The sequence below is a fragment of the Neovison vison genome, chromosome 12 (assembly GCF_020171115.1).
Source record: "Neovison vison isolate M4711 chromosome 12, ASM_NN_V1, whole genome shotgun sequence".
Lineage (NCBI taxonomy): Eukaryota > Metazoa > Chordata > Mammalia > Carnivora > Mustelidae > Neogale > Neogale vison.
The window spans coordinates 5804858-5825154 of record NC_058102.1 but is presented as its reverse complement, the minus strand read 5'-3'; the positions used below and the strand labels follow the sequence as shown (position 1 = coordinate 5825154).

General features: G+C 58.9%; 1 protein-coding gene across 2 annotated transcripts; it reads left to right on the top strand.

Annotated features, from left to right (window-relative positions):
* The first annotated feature begins 811 nt into the window (after positions 1-811).
* BIK (BCL2 interacting killer) lies at positions 812-19823 on the top strand. 2 transcript variants are annotated; one of them, XM_044229339.1, is made up of 5 exons: positions 812-860; positions 13439-13579; positions 15026-15133; positions 15841-15958; positions 18391-19823. In XM_044229339.1, exons 2-5 carry the CDS (start codon positions 13446-13448, stop codon positions 18535-18537), a joined length of 507 nt encoding a protein of 168 aa, XP_044085274.1. In that variant the 5' UTR covers positions 812-860; positions 13439-13445; the 3' UTR covers positions 18538-19823. The 2 variants fall into 2 exon arrangements, with proteins under 2 accessions (XP_044085274.1, XP_044085275.1); XM_044229340.1 differs by lacking the exon at positions 18391-19823 and adding an exon at positions 16617-17160.
* Positions 19824-20297: the final 474 nt, after the last annotated feature.

Sequence of the window (20297 nt, the reverse complement as noted above, 5' to 3'; positions counted from 1 at the left end):
AGACGCTTAACGAACTGAGCCACGCAGGCGCCCCAATGGAGAGTTTTTAATGGGTATAGAGTCTGTTTTACAAGACGGAATTGTAGAGGTGGGTGGTGGTGAGCACTGCACGCTGTGTATTCAATGCCACGGAACAGTACACTTAAAAACGCTCAGTGGGTTGAGCCGCTGCCTTCAGCTCGGGTCATGATCTCGGGGTCCTGGGATCGAGTCCCGCATCGGGCTCTCTGCTCAGCGGGGAGCCTGCTTCCTCCTCTCTCTCTCTCTGCCTGCCTCTCTGCCTGCTTGTGATCTCTCTGTCAAATAAATAAATAAAATCTTAATACGGTAAATTGTGTTGTGCGTATTTTACCACAATAAAGACAATCGAGAGAAACAGAACAAAACCTAACTCCCCAAATGGCTGGCGCAGAAAAAGCATCACTCTTCGAGAGGGGAATTCCCGCTGTCGTTCGGTCCTCTCCCACGCTCAGTTTTCTTATCGGTAAAAGGGGCTTGGAAAAAAGCACCGAGCTCTCAGCGCCCCTTGGAGGGCGAAGGGGACAATCCGTGTCAAGACCCTGGATCATACACCCGGATTCGGCCAGCGGGTGCGTCCACTAGGCGCGAGCCGAGTGCACCGCGGAGCGCAGACGGCTGGCACTGCACTTGCCACCGAAGAGCCGGCCCGGATCCCGAGCCGCGGGGCGGGAGCTGGAACGGCAGTGGCTGCCCCGGGGGCGGGGCGGGCGGGAGGGGGTGGGGGCGGGCGGGCCCGGGGCGGGCGGTTTATAAGCTCGCGCGTCGGTTGCGGGCGCAGACAATACACCTCCCCGCCCGAGCTCCTCGGCCACCGCGCCCGCCGCCACCTCCAACTCGAGGTGAGTCCGAGCCCCTGCCGCGGCCCTCACCCCGCTGCCCTGCGCCCGGCCCGCGTCCGGCAGGTGGGCGCTCAGGGTGCTGCCCTGGGTGCTGAGCGGCTGGAAGCTTGGGGACCGGTGCCCAGGATTTTCCGTCCCGGGCAGCTGTTGGGTGTGTCCCTTTCGGGCGACCTTTCGGGACCCGGCTCCGAAACGCCCGTCTCCCCGGCGAGGTCTGCAGGCCCCCGCCGGCGATGGCAGCAGCCGCGGCCCCCGCGGGCCTCAGTCTCCGCGACCGTGCAATGGGGCGGCCCCCGGATGCCGCGTCGCTCCGCACTGCCCCTCCGTGCGGCCTCCCGGGGTCCGACTCCCACGCCTTCGGGAGGGCTGCAGCGGGGAGGCCGTGCGGGCAGGGCCGGGGCGAGGGAGCGCCAGCCACGGGCCGCGGCCGCTCAGCCGGGTGTCCCCCGAGGCCGGGAAGATGGCGTCGGGCGCTGGTCCCCGCGGGGACCCGGGGCGCCCCGAGTCGCCGCGCACCTGCGGAGGGTCGGGGAGCGCCTTTGTCCGGAACAGGAACTGCGCGCCGAGCCGGGCGCGGCCGCCGCCCCGCACCTGCCCTCGCCCGGCACAGGTGCGCCCCGCGGGCATGTCCGGCCTCGCTTTGCAAACGGGAGCGGCCCGCGCGCGCTGGGCGCTGCAGTGGCCGCGGGCGTTCCGTGCGGTGACCGGGCGGGGTCCCGCCGCCAGCCCCGCGCGCGGCCAAAGCGACCCGGGGGAGCTGCGGGCTCCGCACGCTCTCGCTGCGAGCCCCGGCCTCCTGGGCGCGAAACCGCTTGGTAAACCGTTAATCGTTACTGTAATGTTCGCCGGCCTGAGCCGCCCCGGGGGGCGGGACGCTGCTGTTGCCGCTGCAACATTTTCCCCGAGCACCCGCGCTGGCCCGGCCCTCGGTCGGCTGTTCTCCCCGAAGCTTCGCTCGGGCTCCCCAGGAAGGGCGCGTTATCGGCGTTGTCCTTCCCGCGGGAGGAGGAGGGCGGGCCGTTGAGCTCTGTGCTGCTCCGAAGCCGGAGGCCTCATTTCACAGGTGGAGAAACTGAGACTTCATCCCAGGAGGCAGCAAAGGCAGGCAGAGCCGTTTTTCTGGGAGCCCCAGCAAAACCCTCCACGCAGCCACCTCCCAGCTGTGTTGTCTCAGACGGGCTATGCCACCTCTGAGCCTCAGTTTGTCCCTTCTGCAGAATGGGTCCGTGCGGTTTCCCACCCAAGTGTTGGTGCCTGATCGTGTTTTAGAGCGAATACTTTAACCTTATTTCTGATTACCTTGGGCATGCCTTTGGGGTAAATTCTCGGAGTGGCACATTTTAGGTGGTTATGGTTATGTATGGCTTTACACTTAGTTCCCTAAGCAGTCTGAGGCTGCAGCCGGCTGGGCCTTCACACCTGGCTGTTGGTGCTGCTCCCGTCCACACAGCTCCGGCTGTCCTCCACCCTTCCCTTCCCGCTCCAGGATTAGGGGATTTCCCACACCTTTAAGCTCAAGGTCATGGGGCTGTCAATGATGGCTTTAGCTGTTGTTCCTTCAGCCTTACCAGTGTTAATGTTGTATGTGTTTATTTGTGCTTGTTTTTGGTTTAAAGTGTCTAGAGCATCTGGTGAGACTGGCTTTCAGTCTGTGCCTCAGAGCCCTCCTGGGAGGTGGGGGGACCTATTTACCTATTTAATCAACCTTCTAAGATGGCTGCCAGGGGATTTTTTTTTTTTTTTTTTTTGGTGGGAACACTGTCAGCAAGGATATTTCTCCAAGCACCAGGGGTCCTGTGAGGCCCTTTGTGGGATGGAGTTATACACTTAGCAGCGTCCCCCTGGGTGTCCTCCTTTTTCCCTGTCTCCATTTACTTGCTTGCCTCCTCTGAGAAGTCTTCCCGGACTACCTCATCTAAAGGTGCAGTCCTTCCTCTCTTCCTACTGGTTCCTCTGTGCAAGGACCTTACTGGACCGTTTCCGGATGCTAGAGACAGATTGAAATTACCTACTTGTGCAAGTCCCTTAGCGTGACTCTAGCTTGCGGCTCCATGAGAACAGGAGGACCAAGTGTCCCACTCAGTGGAGTCTCCCCACCATGGCACGGCCTGGGCACACTGGGAAGGGGCTGGATGGAGGGCCGTCGGCAGGTTGTGTCTAAAGTTTTATTAGGGGGTTGGTAGGTATGAAAGCTGGAGTTGCTGAGCTGAAGAGAAACCAGAGAGCAACACAAGCCCATTTGTTCTGTTCTGCGGGGCTGACATGCAGAAGGGGGTGCTTGGGGCCCCCCTCCGTCCGCTGGTTGAGTTTTGAAGCTGGCCTGGGAGGTTTTTCCCCTCTCCCTGGAAAGCATCCTGTTTTTAGTGAACCTATGAAGTTTGTAGACAATTAATGGCTTCTTGCTTCCCCTGCCTTGAACATAGTGGATCCCACGAGAGTCCGGCTGTTTTTTTCTCTCTGCTCAGAACAATTCCAAGAGGTTTCAAGGAAGTCCCAGGCATGCTCGGGTTTTGTTGTCGGCAGCCACCGGGAAGCCTGCCGTGGGTCGGGAGTGGACACGTGGAGCCGCCCCCTCGTCTCTTTGTCCTGTCAGGGCCAGGCTCTGGGCGAAAGACAGAGCGTAAGCAAACAAGGTCATGGCCCCCAGTTCCTCTTTGGCACCTCCCCACGGGGAGGCCAGGGCTGGTGGTCAGCGAGCAGGCTGAGGCGGGCCCAGGGAGGACAGCTGATTTCCCTAGTGTCAATATTAGGGTGTGACAATACGAGAAACACCCGCAGGGCCTTGCCCCTGCCCGGTAAACCTGTTTTTCTGGAGGAGGGAGAAGACAGCTGATCACCCAGACTGAGAGGAAGTGCCCTCCGGAGCCGGGAGCAGCCCCCTGGGGCTGGGGCTGGGGCTGGGGGAGCATCACTGGGATACAGACATTTAGAACTGAGCACTCTTGCCCCTGCCCCCCCCCCCTGCGTGTTGGCATTTGTGTGTCTGTGGCTTGGAGCTTAGAAGAAGCTAGATCAAGGTGAGGACAGAAGCTGCCCATTTTCCTGTGTGCAGACGACACATCAGGAAAATCCCGGCTCTCACTGAGGTGGTCAGCATAGTATGCCGGTCTCCTGAGCTCCCGGCTCATAGTCCTAGTGGTGCATTAGTGAGCGCCTGCTGTGTACCTAGTTAGCACCTGCTGTGTACTGTATTCCCCCCCCTCAGCCTCTGCCTCCTCCTCACAGCAACACTTCCTGCTGGCGAGGGTGTGGCGAGGCCAGGGTCTCTGAGCCAGGACTTGGCTGTCCCTGTAGCTCCCTTGTTCTGTTTTCCACTCTACTGTCTGCCCCTCCCGCCCCGGACTGTCCCGTGCACTAGGTCTCTGCTCTGAGCTGGGGCAGACAGACAGGTAAACATTTAATGAGACTAGAATGGGCCAAGTGCCCAATCCAGGTTTGTTTACCCAAGGTGCTGGGACCTCGCAGATGAGGAACAATGACTTCTGGGCGGGGGAGGGGGTGGGTTTGGGGCCAGGCCTGTGCCAGCCCCCCTGTAGCAGCCTGGGGGAAGCAGAGGGGCGCCAGTAGAGTCAAGTTGAGGGTTCAAAAGGGCCAGGACAAGTCCGGGGGGGGGGGGGACTAAGGACTTTGTCCTAGGGAGGAAGTGGGAGCCCCCAGAGCTGCTGACTGGAAGGGGTGTCAGGATTCAGTGAGTCATTGAAACTGCTCTGCACAGGGGTGCCTGGGGGGCTCAGTCGGTGAAGTGTCTGCCTTCAGCTCAGGTGGTGGCGCTGGGGTCATGGGAGGGAGCCCCCGGTCCGGCTCCCTGCTCAGTGGGGAGTCTGCTTCTCCTTCTCCCGCACCCCCTGCTTGTGCTCACTCTCTCTGTCAGATAAAATCTTTAAGAAGGAGGAAGGGGGAGACTCAAAATTCTGGAATAAAGGACCCCGAGGGCTTCATGTCTCTCTTGGCTCCTCAGAGCTTGGGCCTAGCAGGGCACAAAATTTTACTTTAAATGCTTAAGAACTTTATTGTTTTTATTTTATTTTATTTTTTAATGATTTTTTAAAAGATTTTATTGATTTATTTGACAGACAGAGATCACAAGTAGGCAGAGAGGCAGGCAGAGAGAGAGGAGGAAGCAGGCTTCTTGCTGAGCAGAGCCCGATGTGGGGCTTGATCCCAGGACCCTGGGATCATGACCTGCTCCGAAGGCAGAGGCTTAACCCACTAAGCCACCCAGGCGCCCCTAATGATTTTTTTTTTAAAGTAATCTTTGTGCCCAACTTGGGGCTCAAACTCCCAACCCCAGGATCAGGAGTTAGATGCTCTACCGACTGAGCCAGGCAGATGCCCGCAAAACTTCTTCTAAACACATGCTTCTCAAACTTACAAACTGCAAGCCCAAGTAGTATCTTGGCCGCTGTCCTTTCTGCTGGTGATGGAAAAGCAGACGGGCCCACTCGGGTCCCCTTTCGGGTGTCAACTGGGAACCCCTGGGTTGTCCTCACGTTCCCTCCACCGCTGTTTTCTGTTCAGGTCATTGGAGCTGTGCATTACAACACCACAGCCCAGGAGGCTTGTAAACCACAAAGTCATGTCTCACAGTTCTGGATGCTGGAAATCCACGGTCAGGGTGCCGCCGACTTCTGGATCCTTGAGTGGGGGGGACTGGGGACCTGAAGGGAGCTTTCCTGGGCCTCTCACTTGGAAGATCACTGATCCCATTAGGAGAGCTTGCAAATTCTAATCCCTCTCAAAGTCCTCACCTCCTGATACCGTCACCCTGGGCTTTAAGAATTTGGGAGTGGACACAGACCTCCAGACCACGGGAAACTGGTGTAAAGCCTCCTTCAGAATCCCCTGTCACTGAGAATTCTTCCTCTGTTCTGCCTTCTCCGCTTGTGGGGATCTTTACAGATGTGAGCAGGAAGGGACCGAAAAAGAAAATCTCCCTAATGTTTGTTTTGCAGACAAGGAATGAGGGGGTTTAGAGGGGCCAGGGAACTTGTCCAGAGCCGAATGGCCACGCTGGACTAGGACGCGGGGGTCCCCCTCTGTAAGTAATGATCAGGAGTGGTGAGCCCTGGCCATTTGCACAAGTGGCATCCCGGTGGCTCCTCCTCTCGCTCCTGTTACTCAGCAGCCAACTAGGACTTCAGCCTGTTGTTGCAGACCTACCTGTGGCCAGCCTGTGCCAAATGTGGATTCGGGGAGGACGAGAGGGTGCTGGTTTGCCTCATTTCCACTAACAGACCTGAGAGCACTGAGCCAGGCCCGGCATGGGGCCCTGGGGACCTGCTGCCAAATCCGGCCAGAGCATCTCCCGCCAAACTTAGACCCAAACTGGGTGCACGACCCAGATCGCGCCTCCCTGAGCTGAAGGCCCGTTTCATGGGTGTGTGAAAAGGGGCTTCCCTTTCACCTCTGGGCCAGCCTCTCCGCTCCCGTGCCCAGAAGGCGGAATCCTGACGGGAGACGAGACAAACCATCTGGCCCTGGCCAAGCCCGACATACAGGGCCGCAGTGTGTTTGGTCCGTCACTATCGGATTCAGTGAAAACTATTTGGCATTTCAGGCCTCAGAGCAAGACTTTTTTGGGGATTGTCAAGGCGGCCTCCCCACACTTTTTTTTTTTTCAATTTACTTTTTAATTTTGTTTGAGAGAGCACACACAGAGGGGGAGAGAGACGCAGTCTCCCTGCCAAGTGGGGAGCTCAACATCGGGGCTGATCCTAGGACCCCAGAACCCTGGGATCACAACCTGAGCCAAAGGCAGACACTTAACCAACTGAGCCACCCAGGCGCCTCTTTTTTGCTGGGGGTGGGGGGCTTCCTTTTCATTCTGCTGTCAGCCTGCACTGCTGGGCGGGGTATTTTTGGAGCCCTGGGGTGGGGAGCGTGATTGCATGGTCAGGAGGCTCTGAATTTCCGTTCTCCCCCATCCTGGGTCCCCATCTGTGAAGTGGGACGACTTCTGGGGGAGGCTAGGCTGAGCGATGCAAATAAGGTCTCGGGGTCACCAGGAGCAGACACCGGCAGGTGGGAGAGGACAGTCCTTGCCCAAGGCCATAGGGGCGGGCCTAGCCCACCCATCCTGTGGATGGCTCTGCCTGCACACCTGGGTTCCGAGTGACTCAGGCCAGCACCTGCGCTGGGGTTCGGGGTGGGGGTGGGCACAGTGCTGGCGAGGAGGCAGGATTGAGGGGCTGTGGCACTGTGGGCCCATTCCAAGATGACACTTCCGGAATCACTGAGCAGCCCCCACACCCCAGCACAGGTGAGTTTCCAACTTTTTACCTGAAACCCCTTCTCTCTCCCTCCTTGTCACTCCCTGTCTGTCTTTTTCCCCAGTTGCTTCTCCATCACCAGGGAAGTGAGCCCTGCCCACCTGGGAGGAGCACTTTCAGGCCTCTGGGGTTCCTGATGGTGGAGGGGGGGGGGTGGGACTTCCCCACCAGGTGGGGACAGGCTGGGGAGGGGGGGGTGGCTTGATTCCTGAAATAGACCTTTAAGACAGACCTTTTCCAGGGGTGCCTGGGTGGCTCAGTTGGTGAAGCATCTGCCTTATGGTTTCAGCTCAGATGATCTCAGGATCCTGGGATTGAGCCCCCACCATCGGACTCCCTGCGCAGCCTGGAGTCAGCCTGATATTCTCTGCCTCTCCCTCTGTCCCTCCCCCTGGTCACACATCTCTCTCTAAAGTAAATCTTTTTTTTTTTTAAAGAAACTTCTTTATTGCAACTTCAGCTTTCTTTAAGATTTATTTATTTATTTGACACACAGAGAGACACAGCAAGAGAGGGAACACAAGCAGGGGGAGTGGGAGAGAGAGAAACAGGCTTCCCGCCGAGTAGGGAACCTGATGCGGGGGGCTCGATCCTAGGCCCCTGGGATCACGACCCGAACCGAAGGCAGACGCCCAACCAGCTGGGTCGCCCAGGTGCCCCTTGCTATATTTTTGGAATCCACGAACCCAGCACATGTGCGGTAGTACAAGTTCAAGAACCCAAGAGCACAGAATTTCAAATTCAGGCCCCTTCCCAAGTGTGTGCCAGAGAGACCCCTTCTCTCCTAACCTCCCGCCTCTTCAGGAGATGACCTCTGCAGATGGAGCTGTGTGTCTGTTACATCCTTTATATGCACACATGGCCGCACAATTGCAGACTGTTCCTCGCCCTGTGCGCGGAGCCACGTGACTTCCAGGTCCCCGCACGGGAATGCCTACAGACCCCCTGCTCTTGGTTTCATGGCCACCGGGTACCTGCAGCGGGACATGCAGGATGCATCCCAGAAGTCATGGGGAGGTGCACTTGGGACTTCAGGGGCTCCTGTCTCCCACCCTGCGTTTGTTGATGCCTTAGCCAGCCTCGGAGCCCCTGCTGGGTGGCAGGAAGTGGGCAGCATCCATTTCTCTTAATCCTCTTAGCTCTGGGAGGCTGTGCTATTTCCAGGCTGGAGACCCCTCTCTGAGCTAGGCTCAGAGTCCGGTGACTGGTCGCTGTGGCACCTCAGAGCTGGGACTGGAGCCTGGATCTGTCTTGCTGAGGTCTGGGCTTTGCTGCTCGAGCACACCTACGCTGTGACACCAGGTGCTCCGTAAACCAGTGCACCACCCCGGTCCCCCACAGCGGCAAGGCTGGTGGGGGGGGCAGGTGTGGGTGGGAAGCTTCCATGGAAAAATCTGGTGGCTAGGTCTCAGCTGGGTCCACCCAGCAGCCGCTGGCCTGGCACCCAGGACTTTGGGGACCAGGTGCTATTGCTGGAGCCCCCCGGTGTCACCAGCTGTTCCTGCTTGGCCGCCAGCGTGCAGGGACACACAGGCTGGGCTGGGGGAGACAGAGCGTGCACCTGTCCCCACGCTGTCACATGTGGGGGAGGTCATACGTCATGGGAAAGTGCACCCAGGAGGTTGGGAGCCTGCCCCCTCTCTCTCCATCTCCCAGCCCCACAGGTGTCCCTGTGGCTGTGCGGGCGACTTTCTTCTGCCCAGAGGTGGGGTGGGCATCCTGAGCTCTGTGGGTAAGAGCGTGTTCCTGATGGCTTTTTTTTTTTTTTTTTTTGAAGATTTTACTTATTTGAGAGTCCGGGAGCCTGACTGAGGCTTGATCCCATGCCCTCGGCAGACATTTAACCGACTGAGCCACCCAGGCGCCCCCGTGGGTTCTCTCCACAGTGTGTCAGCAGGTGCGCGCATGGGCTGCAGCCGGGGTGGGGACATGTGACTACGTGCGCCTTCTTTCACCCAGAATGGTCTGAAACTGCTTCTTTGCAAATCTGCTGGGGGGAAAAAAAAATGCTTAAAAGCAGTGCGGGCTCCCGGGCCAGCAACTTCCTCGGTACTGGGCCGTGTTGGGTCATTTGACAAACATGCTCTGTGTTGTGGGCTGGGGGCCGGAGCCGAGTAACAGCGGCAGCTCCTGGTTCGTTGCCTACCGGGGTGTGGGGGCGCTGAGACAGGCTCCGTCACGTCGTCCTCCCAGCTCCTGGGACGTGCATTCCTGGTGTCCTCACGTGGAAGGGAAGAAGCAGGGGGCAGGGGTGCACAGAGAGTGTCCGTGCTCTAAGCCACCACAGAGGGAGAAAGAGCGCCCCACCGTGGGGTTGGTTAGAGATGGGAGGGGGAGCCCCCCAGCCTGGCCCAGGTGAGCTAGAAAGGCAGGGCCAGGGCTGAGTTCCTTGGTGACCAATAGGAGGGCGTGGACAAAGGGGACAGGATGGCCGGCCAGCAGCAGGGGTGGGGGCCTGACCTGTCCTTGGCTCACAGAAGCACGTGCCCCGAGTGCAGTGGGAGCGGGGGCTGAGATGGGGTTGGGCAGGGTTGGGGCTGGGGAGGTGGCCAGGGGAAAAGGGCCCTGACAGCAGCATGACATGACCCCCGAGTGGAGCAGTGACCAGGTCAGATTGGAGAGGGTCCAGCGGGGACTGGAGTCCGGGCAGCTGCAGCAGAGCTGGACAGGAAGCGACCGGCGCTGGCCTGCCGTGGCGTGGTGGACCGGCTGCAGGGACCTTGCCGCCAGCTCTGTGGCCACACTCTGATTTCTCCCACTCAGACCTTGAGCCCCAAGGCCAGCCCAGGCCGGGCTGGTCAGTCTTTTGTGAGAACCTTACCCAGGGCTTGGATTAGGGCCCAATGAGGTGGGTGCAAAAACCTCAGCCAGGTTCAGAACAGGTGGTTGATGCTGGTTCTTACCAGAAAAATGAACCCCATTAGTGTGGGATTATTCTTCCCATTTAACGGACGAAACTGGAGGCCTCGCCCAAGATTCCCACTGCAGCTCAAGTGAGTGGTTGGGTTAGAAGGTCAACCCAGGCAGGATCCCCCCGGCTGTGGATGGGGAAGGCACCACCCCACCGCTCACCCAGCCCCAGGGCCTGTCAGACACGGGTCTCAGGCCCCATTCCCACTTGGTGTCCAGGGATTCTGGGACTGTCTCTGCTGGAGGCTGAGGGATGTTTGTACCGTAAGTCAAGGGGAGGCTCAGAGGCCACGTCCAGGCCCAAAGCCTGGGGCTGGTGTGGAGGGCCGGGGGCGGGGGCGGGGGTCAGGGGACGCTTGCAAAGGAGGGCTGGGACTGCTTTTCCTGGGAAATTGCCATTTGCATAGTTATCAAGCCTCCTAGGGCCTGGGGGCAGCAGAGGTGGGAGCTCTGTCCCCAATCCTTAAATGCTACCCTTGGAGCTCAAGGGCACCCAGACCCCCAGCGTGCACTCCCTGTGCAGTGTCAGTTTCTGTCTGGCTCCGTTATAACCTTTAAATCCTTCAGTAGAGTTTTATGTTTTTCTCCGTAAGTTTTAAAGCATTTTTTTAAAAAGATTTTATTTATTTGATAGACAGAGATCACAAGCAGGCAGAGAGGCAGGCAGAGAGAAAGGAAGGGAAGCAGGCTCCCTGCCAAGCAGAGAGCCCGATGGGGGGCCTGATCCCAGGACCCTGGGATCATGACCTGAGCCGAAGGCAGAGGCTTTAACCCACTGAGCCACCCAGGCGCCCCAGAGCATTTTTTTTTTTTTTTTTTAAATCAGATTTCATTCCTGACTAAAGGCCTCTGTACCTGTACATGCGTAGTCTGTCTGCTACCGTATTTTCTGGTCGCCTTGTGGTTATCAATTTTTTTATGTCCATCTGGTATCTGGCAACCTTGAAACTCTTGGTGGTTCCAAAAAGTGATTCTCAGGACTCCTGGGTGGCTTAGTCTGTTAAGCGTCTGCTTTTGGCTCAGGTCCTGAGATCCAGTCCCACAGGGGCTCCCTGCTCAGCGGGGAGCCTGTTTCTCCCTCTTCCCCTCTGCCCCCCCCCCCCCCCCGCTAGTGCACATGCACCTGCTCTCTCTCTCAAATAAATAGATAAAATCTTATTAAAAAAAGTACAAAAGGTGATTCTGTGTTTTCTACATAAAGGCTCATTGCATGTCTGCTAGAAATCCCTCTTCTGTCTCATCAAACTGATCACATGTTCTCCGGCGGCTTGAATGTTCTCCGTCTTTTATTCTCCGAGCGGCTTCCTCTAACTTGCTGAGACCTCGTCTGACTGAAGTCAGCTTGTTGCCATTTGTGCTGGTGCCGCTGCCCTGACCCCGGACTGTTCTCCTGTGTGGAGGCTCCCTTTTCTATTTTTATTATTTTATTATTATTTTTTTAATTTTTATTTTCTTATTTGACAGAGACAGCAAGAGAGGTAACAGGGGAGCAGCAGAGGGAGAGGGAGGAGCAGGCCTCCCGCTCAGCAGGGAGCCCGATGTGGGGCTGGATCCCAGAATTCTGGGATCATGACCCAAGCCTAAGGCAGATGCTTAACAACTGAGCCACCCAGGTGCCCCTTATTATGTTTCAAGATTTTATTTATTTGACAGTGAGAGACACAGCAAGAGAGGGAACACAAGCAGGGGGAGTGGGAGAGGGAGAATCAGGCTTCCTGTGGAGCAGGGAGCCCGATGCGGGGCTTGATCCCAGGACCCTGAGATCATGACCTGAGCCGAAGGCAAACACTTAACGACTGAGCCACCCAGGCACCCTCCTTTTCTGTTTTTAAACAAGCAAAACTGAAGTCTGACAGCTGGGTAGGGTGTCAGCACCTATGGGGTGGCTGGAGGTGGGTCCCTAGGGCTGGGGTCCTAGCTTTTAACTGCTGCCTAGGCATCTGGGACGGAGGTAGAAGGGTTACGCGCTCCCCGCGGTACCTGTGCTGCAGTAAAGTTGCTAGCGGCATTCGAGGGTTTTTAGAAATGCCACCCGATCCTCCCCGTGGGGTTCTGGTTCATGCTGGTCTGTTGGTTTTGGAGGTGGTGTTGTTGCCGGGTCTCAGGCCTGCACGCTTTTCAACCCTCAGCAGGTGGTGAGACCCCCGCCACTGCCAGGACCCTGCAGGGGAAGGTGCTGTCCTCACAGGTGCGGGTGGCGTCGGGCCTTTTGTGGCTGTCGTGGCTTGTTTACGTGTCTGATTTCTCTTGAGACAAATTCTGGGCACATATTCTCTCCAGAACAGTGGTGGTCTTCTGTACCGTTTCTCAAAGACCCCTCAAATACCTGTCTGTGCCCTCGATGACATCACCGCGTGTCCATCTCTCTTGATCGTGTTTTGGATCCCCTGTTGACTATCCTGTCTCGTCTCGCCCCAAGATATCTGGAGGGTCCACACTTACCTCTGCGCCCCCGTGAGCTTGTGCCCTGGCTCTGTGTCTCCACTCACCACCCTTTAATGGGGAAAGCACGTCATGTGCACACTCTTGCCTACACCCCGAGTCTCCGGCGGGCACCTGTGCATGTCCTGCCAAACGTGAACACTGTCCACCCTGGCCTGGGGAGCAGGGGGACTTGGCTCTGGCCCTTCTTGGCTTCATCGTGAACTTTTCCAGGTCTCATCTTAATGAATACCTACCTTGAAGGTTAGGGATCCAACAAGATAACGAGAGGGTCCTATCCACTCAGACTAATGTGAAGAATTACAAAATTTTTAAGACAGTGGGTTGATGTGCAGAGGTCCCTCAGCATCACACAGGTGCTAAGTAACAGCTGGGATTTGAGCTAAGGTCTGTGGGTTCCATATTCGCCATTATATTCTAGCCCTAAGTCTGTTTGGCATGGTGTGGGCTAAGTTGCGGTGTCTTCGGTCACAGACTCTCCTACCCTGCTATCTCAGGATGATGGGAACAATTCCTACGTGGGAATCCATGGTTGTAATAGGAGAGCCTCTGGCTGCAAGGAACTGGAAACTCACTGAGTTGGGTGTTACTTTTCCTACACAGCGAGGGTGGCCATGACTTGCAAAAATACAAGTGTTCCAGAAGGCCATCAGAGAGCCAGGCTCCGTCCCTCTCTCCTCTGCTTTCTTGGAGTCTTGGTTATTCTTAATGTTCAGCACCTTGGTGTCACAAAGTGGCTGCTGCAGCTCCAGCCTTCCCTCCTGTATTGAAGGCAGCAAGCGGGGAGAGGAGCTGCCCTGGCTAAAACCCCTACGTCGGACTCTGAGACCCCATTGCCCAGAACCAGGTTGCATGCCCACCACCAGCTGCAAGGCTTGCTGGGCAAGTGAGCAGGAGAGCCACCGTTGGCTTTGATGAACGAGGGTTCAGTCTCGGTCTTTCTTTCTTCTCCCCCAGAGAAGAAATGTCCCACACAGGACCCCTCTCCAGGAACCTCTTTCTGAGCACCTTTCTGCAGGAGCATGGCCCGGAAGCGCTGGACGTCCCCGGCATGACTGATCTCATGGAGCACTATGGTCCAGGGCCCTCCCCTAACAGGTAGGTCCCATCAACACTCCGTGGGCCCCACCCACTCCCATTTCTGGCCAGTGACCTTGGGGGTACAGTTGGAAGAGCAGGGCCCCAGGGCGGAAATTCCCCAGGTGTGCTCATGGAGGCCGGTGCCCCGGGCACGGCCCCTTGGCGCTGCTGTCAGCCCACAGAGGCCCTCGGGTTCCAGCACGTTCCCAGGATGGACCTTGGGCACTGCTGCCAAAATGGCTTAAACCTCTGGCTTTAGGACTGGGTATCGCCTGGCCCTCACGGACCATGATGTCTCATCAAGGCCTCTTGATGAGATGGTTCTGATTTTAGAAAATCAGAAGTAGCCTGAGGAAGCCCCTTCTCACACACGGTCTGGGGCCCAGGCTGCCGGGACAGTGAAGAGGGGATCTTCCCAGGGCCGGCCCCAGGTTCCAGGTGCTTCCCTTCTGCTTTAGGTCTCGGGAGTCTCGTAGGCATTAGGGCCTGGACCTGGGGGTTGGGGCTGGCTGGGATTTTAGAGCTGGAGGGACCTGAAAATCTGCCTCTTGCCCTGGCCTGCTCCACTTGGAGATGACAACAGGGGACGTTCAGCGTGGGGCAGTGTCTTCCTGAGGTCCCACGGGGTATTGAGATAGAGGTGGGACCTCAAGCCCCCGCCTGGGATTGCCAGCCAGACCTCCCCAGCTTCCCATCCAACCTTCCGGCACCTCTGGACTAGACAGCACAGACCCCAGAGAGACTGGGCAGGTGGCTGGGGCTGAGCTGGGAGCCACTGGGACGCCTGTCCACTTGGAAATTCCCAGAAGAAATGTGGGCAAAGCCCTGAGATCAGGACTGAAGCCAGCCTGGAGGCTGTAGGATCTGGGGGTCAGGTGGGAGTGTGCGGACCTCCTTCCCATCCAGGATTCGGTCAGTGAGAGGAGGCCCTGGTGAGCCCCTCCCTTGTGAAAAGGGTGAGGACAGCAGGTGGTTTCACGATTGAGGGCGCAGGGAACAGGTCTTAGAATCCCTCCCCATGAGGAGGAGGGAAAATCGAGACCCTGTGGGAAACCAGTCCCAGTTCCGGGGGGGTTCAGGAGCTCCAGCACGCCCCGCTCCGTTGCCCACTTTTGCCATCTTTCCCGGCAAGCCTCCAGGTGGGTGGCCTCTCCCAGGGCCCCCCAACCCTCAGTGTTCCCTGGAGGGAGAGGAAGGCTGTGACAGGGAGGCGCATCTGCTGCTCACGGGCCCTGCATGTGTCTCTGCCCTCCCACAAGACGAGAGGAGCGGAGTCCCCCCAGGGATGGGACCTCGCTGGTCTTTTCTGAAGCAAAGCAGGAGCCGGAGGAGGGGTGCGTGAAGGTTCCCACCTCGCTCTGTGCCACACCTGGCCTCCCAGAAGCCTGGGGCCCGATCTGCCAGGCGGGCCCTGGTCTGTGGGGCATCCCTGCGTCACCCCTAATTGTCCATGCCCTCCCGCAGCAGCAGCCCCGACGATGTGGCCACGCGGCTGGCCGTCATCGGGGACGACATGGAAGTGAGATGGACGCTGCCCCGCGTTGGCGAGCTGCCCGGGATGGCCGTGCGCAGGTGGGCGGCCCCAGGCCCTGGGAGGAGACTGCTCCCCTCCCGGGCAGCCCTGCATCCCTCCGCCGGGAGTCCCCAGCCCCCTGCACCGCGGCTGCACAGCAGAACCCCAGTGCCTCTCTCTGCTGCTTCATCAAGCCAAGACCGAACTTTTCCCAAAGGGTCTTGAGCTCAAATGCTGACGGGAAGGTGGCGAGCTCAGCGGAGCTGTGTGTCCTGCTTGGTGGCCTCTGTCCCGAGCCCACTGTACTTTCATGGTTGGCCAGCATCTCCGTGGGTTTCCAGATGCTCACAGGACCACTCAGGCTGGGGGTGTACGAGCCCATCCCAGGGCCGCAGCAGTGTGGTCTCTTGGTCCCCAGAGAGGCAGCCTTCTGCTGGGGTGCCCAGGCCTCCATCAGAGCAAGGTGCTCCAGGGGGAAGGACCTGCCTTCTTGGGCCTGTGAACAGTGGAGCCTTTTCGCCATGGCCGGCTTCAGAACCCCAGACCAAACCCGCGGGGACTGGTGGGTGGAGGAAGGAAACAGGAAATCAGATGACCGTGGAGAGCTCGTTGGCGGAGCCACCAGAGCAAGGGGACAGAGTGGCAATGGTGGGGGGGTGGGGACGACACAGCCCTCTTCTACCCACAGGGGTCCCCTAGAGGAAAGGCTGCAGCCCTGTCCCGGTTCCCGCAGTAATGGCGCTGCTCCCCCTCCCCTTTGTCACAGCTGGGCTTTGACCTACAACCAGATGCGCCTGAGAGGTGTTCTCCGAAGTTTCGTGGACGGTCTCACTAACCTCAGGGAGCACATACGGATCTGGAGCTTCCTGACCTTCAGGAACAGGGTAACTAAGCCTTGAGATTGACTTACCTCCTGTACATGGTGCTGTGAAGCTCTGCAGTGGCGGGTTGCTGCAGACCCTACCCCTCCCTGTCGTCCTGCCCGCTTCCCCCCTTCTGCTGGGCTCGGGCTTTGAGAGCCGTGCTTCACGGACTCGGTGCTGGGACTCTTCAATGTGTTTGGCTGCTTCCACGCCTGTTCCCTGCTGTTGCCTCCCCTGGGAAGGCCTTCCGCTGGCGAAGGGACCGGCTCCTCACTCATCTGCCCGGCAGATGCGTCTCCTCCTGAGCCGCTTTCCTGACCACTTGTCCTCCCTCCCACCAGCGCCGGGGACGGTCCCTCCGGCAGCTCATGCTCCCACAGTCCCCAGCCCATGAGCAGCCTGGGTGGGCTGGCTTCTCCTCCTCTGTCCTCTGTCGCATCCTCGGCCATCTCCCCACCTGCCTGTGCTGCTCTTCCTGGTTTTTGTCCCCGACCGGTCTGCTTCGGAGATGCTCCTGCATCCCCCACCTTCCCTGACTCGTCCTTCCCCACCCCGGTCCGGCCTCAGCCTCGCGGGCTCATCCCTGTGTCCACAGGGCGGGCACAGGAGGAGCCGCGGAAGGAGCCACCCCTGTTCTGGGCTGGAGGGCCTCACCTCTCCCCCCCCCTTCATCCCACAGGTGTCCCCCAACCCCGGGCGCGGGCTGGTGCTGTCCCTGCTGCTGCTGGTGGTGCTGCTGCTAGGCTGGGGGCTGCAGGTCCTCCAGTGACGCCCGGCTGCTGCTCGGGGCGGGGGGCGGGGCTGGCCTCGCCCCCCTGGCCGCCACCCTGGAGGTGGCCTTGTTGGGTTTGTTGTCTTTTTAACGATTTTCTGATGATGCCTTTTTTATATTTAAAACAGGGTGCTGGGACACTACTGAGGTTTCATACTAGTTTTTTTCTTTTTCTTTTTGTAAGAGAAATGAATTCATTATACCTCTGGGGTCGTTGCTGGTTAACTGCCCGTGCCAAGGCCTGGGTGGGCCTGCTCTCCTGGCCCCAGCCCACGTGTGGTGGCCTGTCCCAGGAAGGAGCCTTCCTCTGGCTGGGGGACCCTGTGGCGGGCCGTGGGGGGAGTGCTGGCCACACCCCCACGTCTGTGATGCCCCGGGGCAAAGGGAAAATCTGCTGGAATAGATTTCTGAGGGGTGAGGAGAGCTCAATAAAATGTTGGTTTCCAGCTGGTCTCTGGTCCTCTCTGGGGGTTTGTCGCATGGGTTGCCTCTTGCCCCTGGCGCGAGAATCAAGGGGGAGGGGAGAAAAGGGGCAGGGCGCGCGCCTAGCCACCTGTGCGCGATCACACACCTGCGGGCTCTTTCCTGCACCTGCTGTCACGAAGTTTGGCCCGACACCATCAGGCTTACGCCGCCTCCTGTCATGCCTCGTGCCGGAGATGTACCATTAGGGATTATTTCCTTTGGGCTGTCAGGCTCTGACAATTGGGCTGCCTCCCCTCCCCACATTTGCCATCCGGCACTCCCTGCTGGAGCAGTGCAGCCTGGGGGGCCACTCACACAGGTGTGCTGCGGAGAAGGGGCTAGACCAGGGGCTAGACCAGGGGCACCCACCGCGCGGGCTCAGCGGCCCCAGACCTGGGCCTAGTGCTGTTCCCAGACCCCATCAGGCCCTCTCTCCAGAACTAGAGCTCTGACTCCTCAGCCCCCCACCCCGCCCCAACAGTCCCCCTGTCTCAAAAGCCATCCTTGGGCTGGGGTGAGTCCCCACCTTCTGCAGCCTCCTCACTGTCCCCTTCAGGTCCTGGATTCGGAGAGCCGTCCCTGCCCTCCACTCCGCCCCAGAGCTGATGCAACAGACAGTGACTCGCTACCCTCCAGCCCGGCCAGTCAGGTCCTGCCCGCTCCCAGCTGCCCCCTCTGACCCTCGTGACTGGAGGGACCCTCCCAGCCGCCACCGGGCTTTCCATGTCACGGCGCTCCAGAGTCTGGCCCTTCACAGCCTGACTTCACCTCCTTCCCTGTGCAAGTGGCCCCGTGGGGCTGTCAGGCCCTCCCCAAGCCTCCCAGGGCGAGCCCAGAGCCTGCCAGTTCCCAGGTCCTTGCTGGGAATGTTCCATCCAGACATCCTGCTCCACCCAAAGGACACTCCACCCCTGGACAGATACCCACCAAGTTTATAGACCTGGAAGTGACCCAGGGCTTTCCTGTGTGGCTGCACTGACCCCAGGCCCTGGGGCTCCACTGGAGATTCCATAGCTGGGGATGTGGGGAGGCCAAACCCAGATGAACCTCTTCCAGGAAGTCCTCTCTAACCACCCGGGAGCAGCTCCCAAGCACTCGGGTCAAACTGCCCACCCCTTTCTCAGTGTGGCTAGGGCCGCCTGCAGCTTCTCAAGGAGGTTGGGGCTCTTCAGAGCGGAGGGAATGGAGATGCTAAAACCATGTTTTCTCTCGGCAGGAATCTGGGGACCCTCTTCCCAAGTGTCCTAGGGTTTGCAACATTCTTCCCGCCCGTGGATGTCAGAGGAGCCCCTACTTTGCTAAGCTTGGCCACAGGTGCTGGGGTTGTGAAGATATGGTCCCTCAAATCTCACATTCTATTTAAAAAGCACACAAAGAAGCTAAGAACTGGGGGCTGTGTTCTGAGAGCAATAAAGGACTGAGAAAATGGGGGGGGGGCGGTGAGACTGGAGGACCAGGCCTGTGGAGAGAATGAAGGATAGACAAGTGTCCTCCAGCTAGGGTGGAGCAGCACATACAAAGGCCCTGGGGTGGGAGACCTGCCTGCGCATGAGGAAGGTGGATAAGCCAGCTTGGGCTGGAGCCTGATCCACTGTCTTGTCTGTTCATGCCCACCCTGGGGCCGTGAGGAACTTGCCAGTTTCTGCGCCCCCACACGAGGGGCAGCCTCCTGACCTCCAAAGCCGACGTGGAGCTGCCACTTGACTGATCTGCTCAAGATGGCCCAGCCTGCAAGGGGGAAACTGAGGCCCAGAGAAGAAAAGGGTCAGACCAGAGTGGCACTGGGATCTTCCGCCCCAATCCAGCCTGTGGGAGGTGGTGAGACCAAGGCCCAGATGGGGAAAGGGTCATGGTCAGACCCGTCTGGCGGATTCGCGTCGCAACTCCCACAAGCTGCAAACAGGTGTTCAGCAAGAGCGAGAGCAGAAATCATCCAACCCCAAAAAGGAAGGACTGGAGGCTCATCCCTCCTAGGAAGGGGGCAGGGGTGCCATGGTCACCCAGCAGCCTCATGATCCCTAGACCATCTGCTCAGGATGCTCCCATCTCCTGCGGCCCCTCTGCAGCGGGGCCCAGGGACACTGCCACCGGGCAGGGGGGGACACAGACCCCTACCCTCTGGGGGCCTGGGGTGGAGGCCGCTGGAAACAGTGAAGCCTCTTCCCAGAGGAGGTGACAAGGCTGCAGGGTCATGAGGGGCCCATCATCTTCGAGGTTTTAGAGGCTTTTGATCACGGCCCTTGGTCCAGTCAAGATTTCTGGAGGTGAGAGTGGATTCTCAGAGAGCACGTGCCTAGGGAAAGCCACTCCTTCCAGGCACCCAGGTCTTAGGCTGGCTGAGGGAGGCAAGCTGCTGGGAAGAGAAACGGGCCCAGGGTCTCCACAGGCGTGGGGCACAAACGTGGTAGCAGCTGTGATTCCTACCTCAGGGTGGGCCAGCACCTTGGGAACAATGATGGCACGGGGTAGTCTCCTCAAGGGGGCAGATGCTGGCCCAGATTCTGCCAAGGACCCGGATATAGGATCCACCACAGCCCCTCAGGCCCTCACCCCGGACCCTGAGCTCCCCCCAGAACTCCCCTCCCCACCCCGTGCTTCTGCCACTTACCCAGACTCAAAGTCTGCAGGGGTGGGGAGGGCGAGGGCCCATCTACCCCACCCAGGGCTCCCCCAGTGGAGGTGAGCACTGCCTGCCCGCACCTTTGGGTTCCCCTGCTGGGCGGCCCCTGCAGTGCTGGCAGAGACAGTCGTCAGCTTTCTGGAACCAACCTTAAATTAAGGCAGCACCATATGCCCTTTGATTGCTGTTCCTTCTCCCTCCTCTGGCCTGGAGCCTGGCCGGACCCTGAGGAGAAGGGCCATGCCCAGAGAAGCAGAAAGGCCTGCCACGCGGGAACACTCACCCTCCGCCGCTTCTCCGGGGCTCCCTTAGGTGGGACCACGCTCTGCAGAGTGTGGCTGCGATGCTGTCCTGCCCACAGCACAGCCAGAGCACCTGAGCCCAGACTGCAGAGTCCCAGGGTCGCTGGCTAGCGCAGCGCTTGGAAGAGGGTTCCAACAGACTCCGCACTCTTTCAAAATAATAGCAAGGTTCGGGCAACCCTCTGGGTCCCCTCCCTCTTG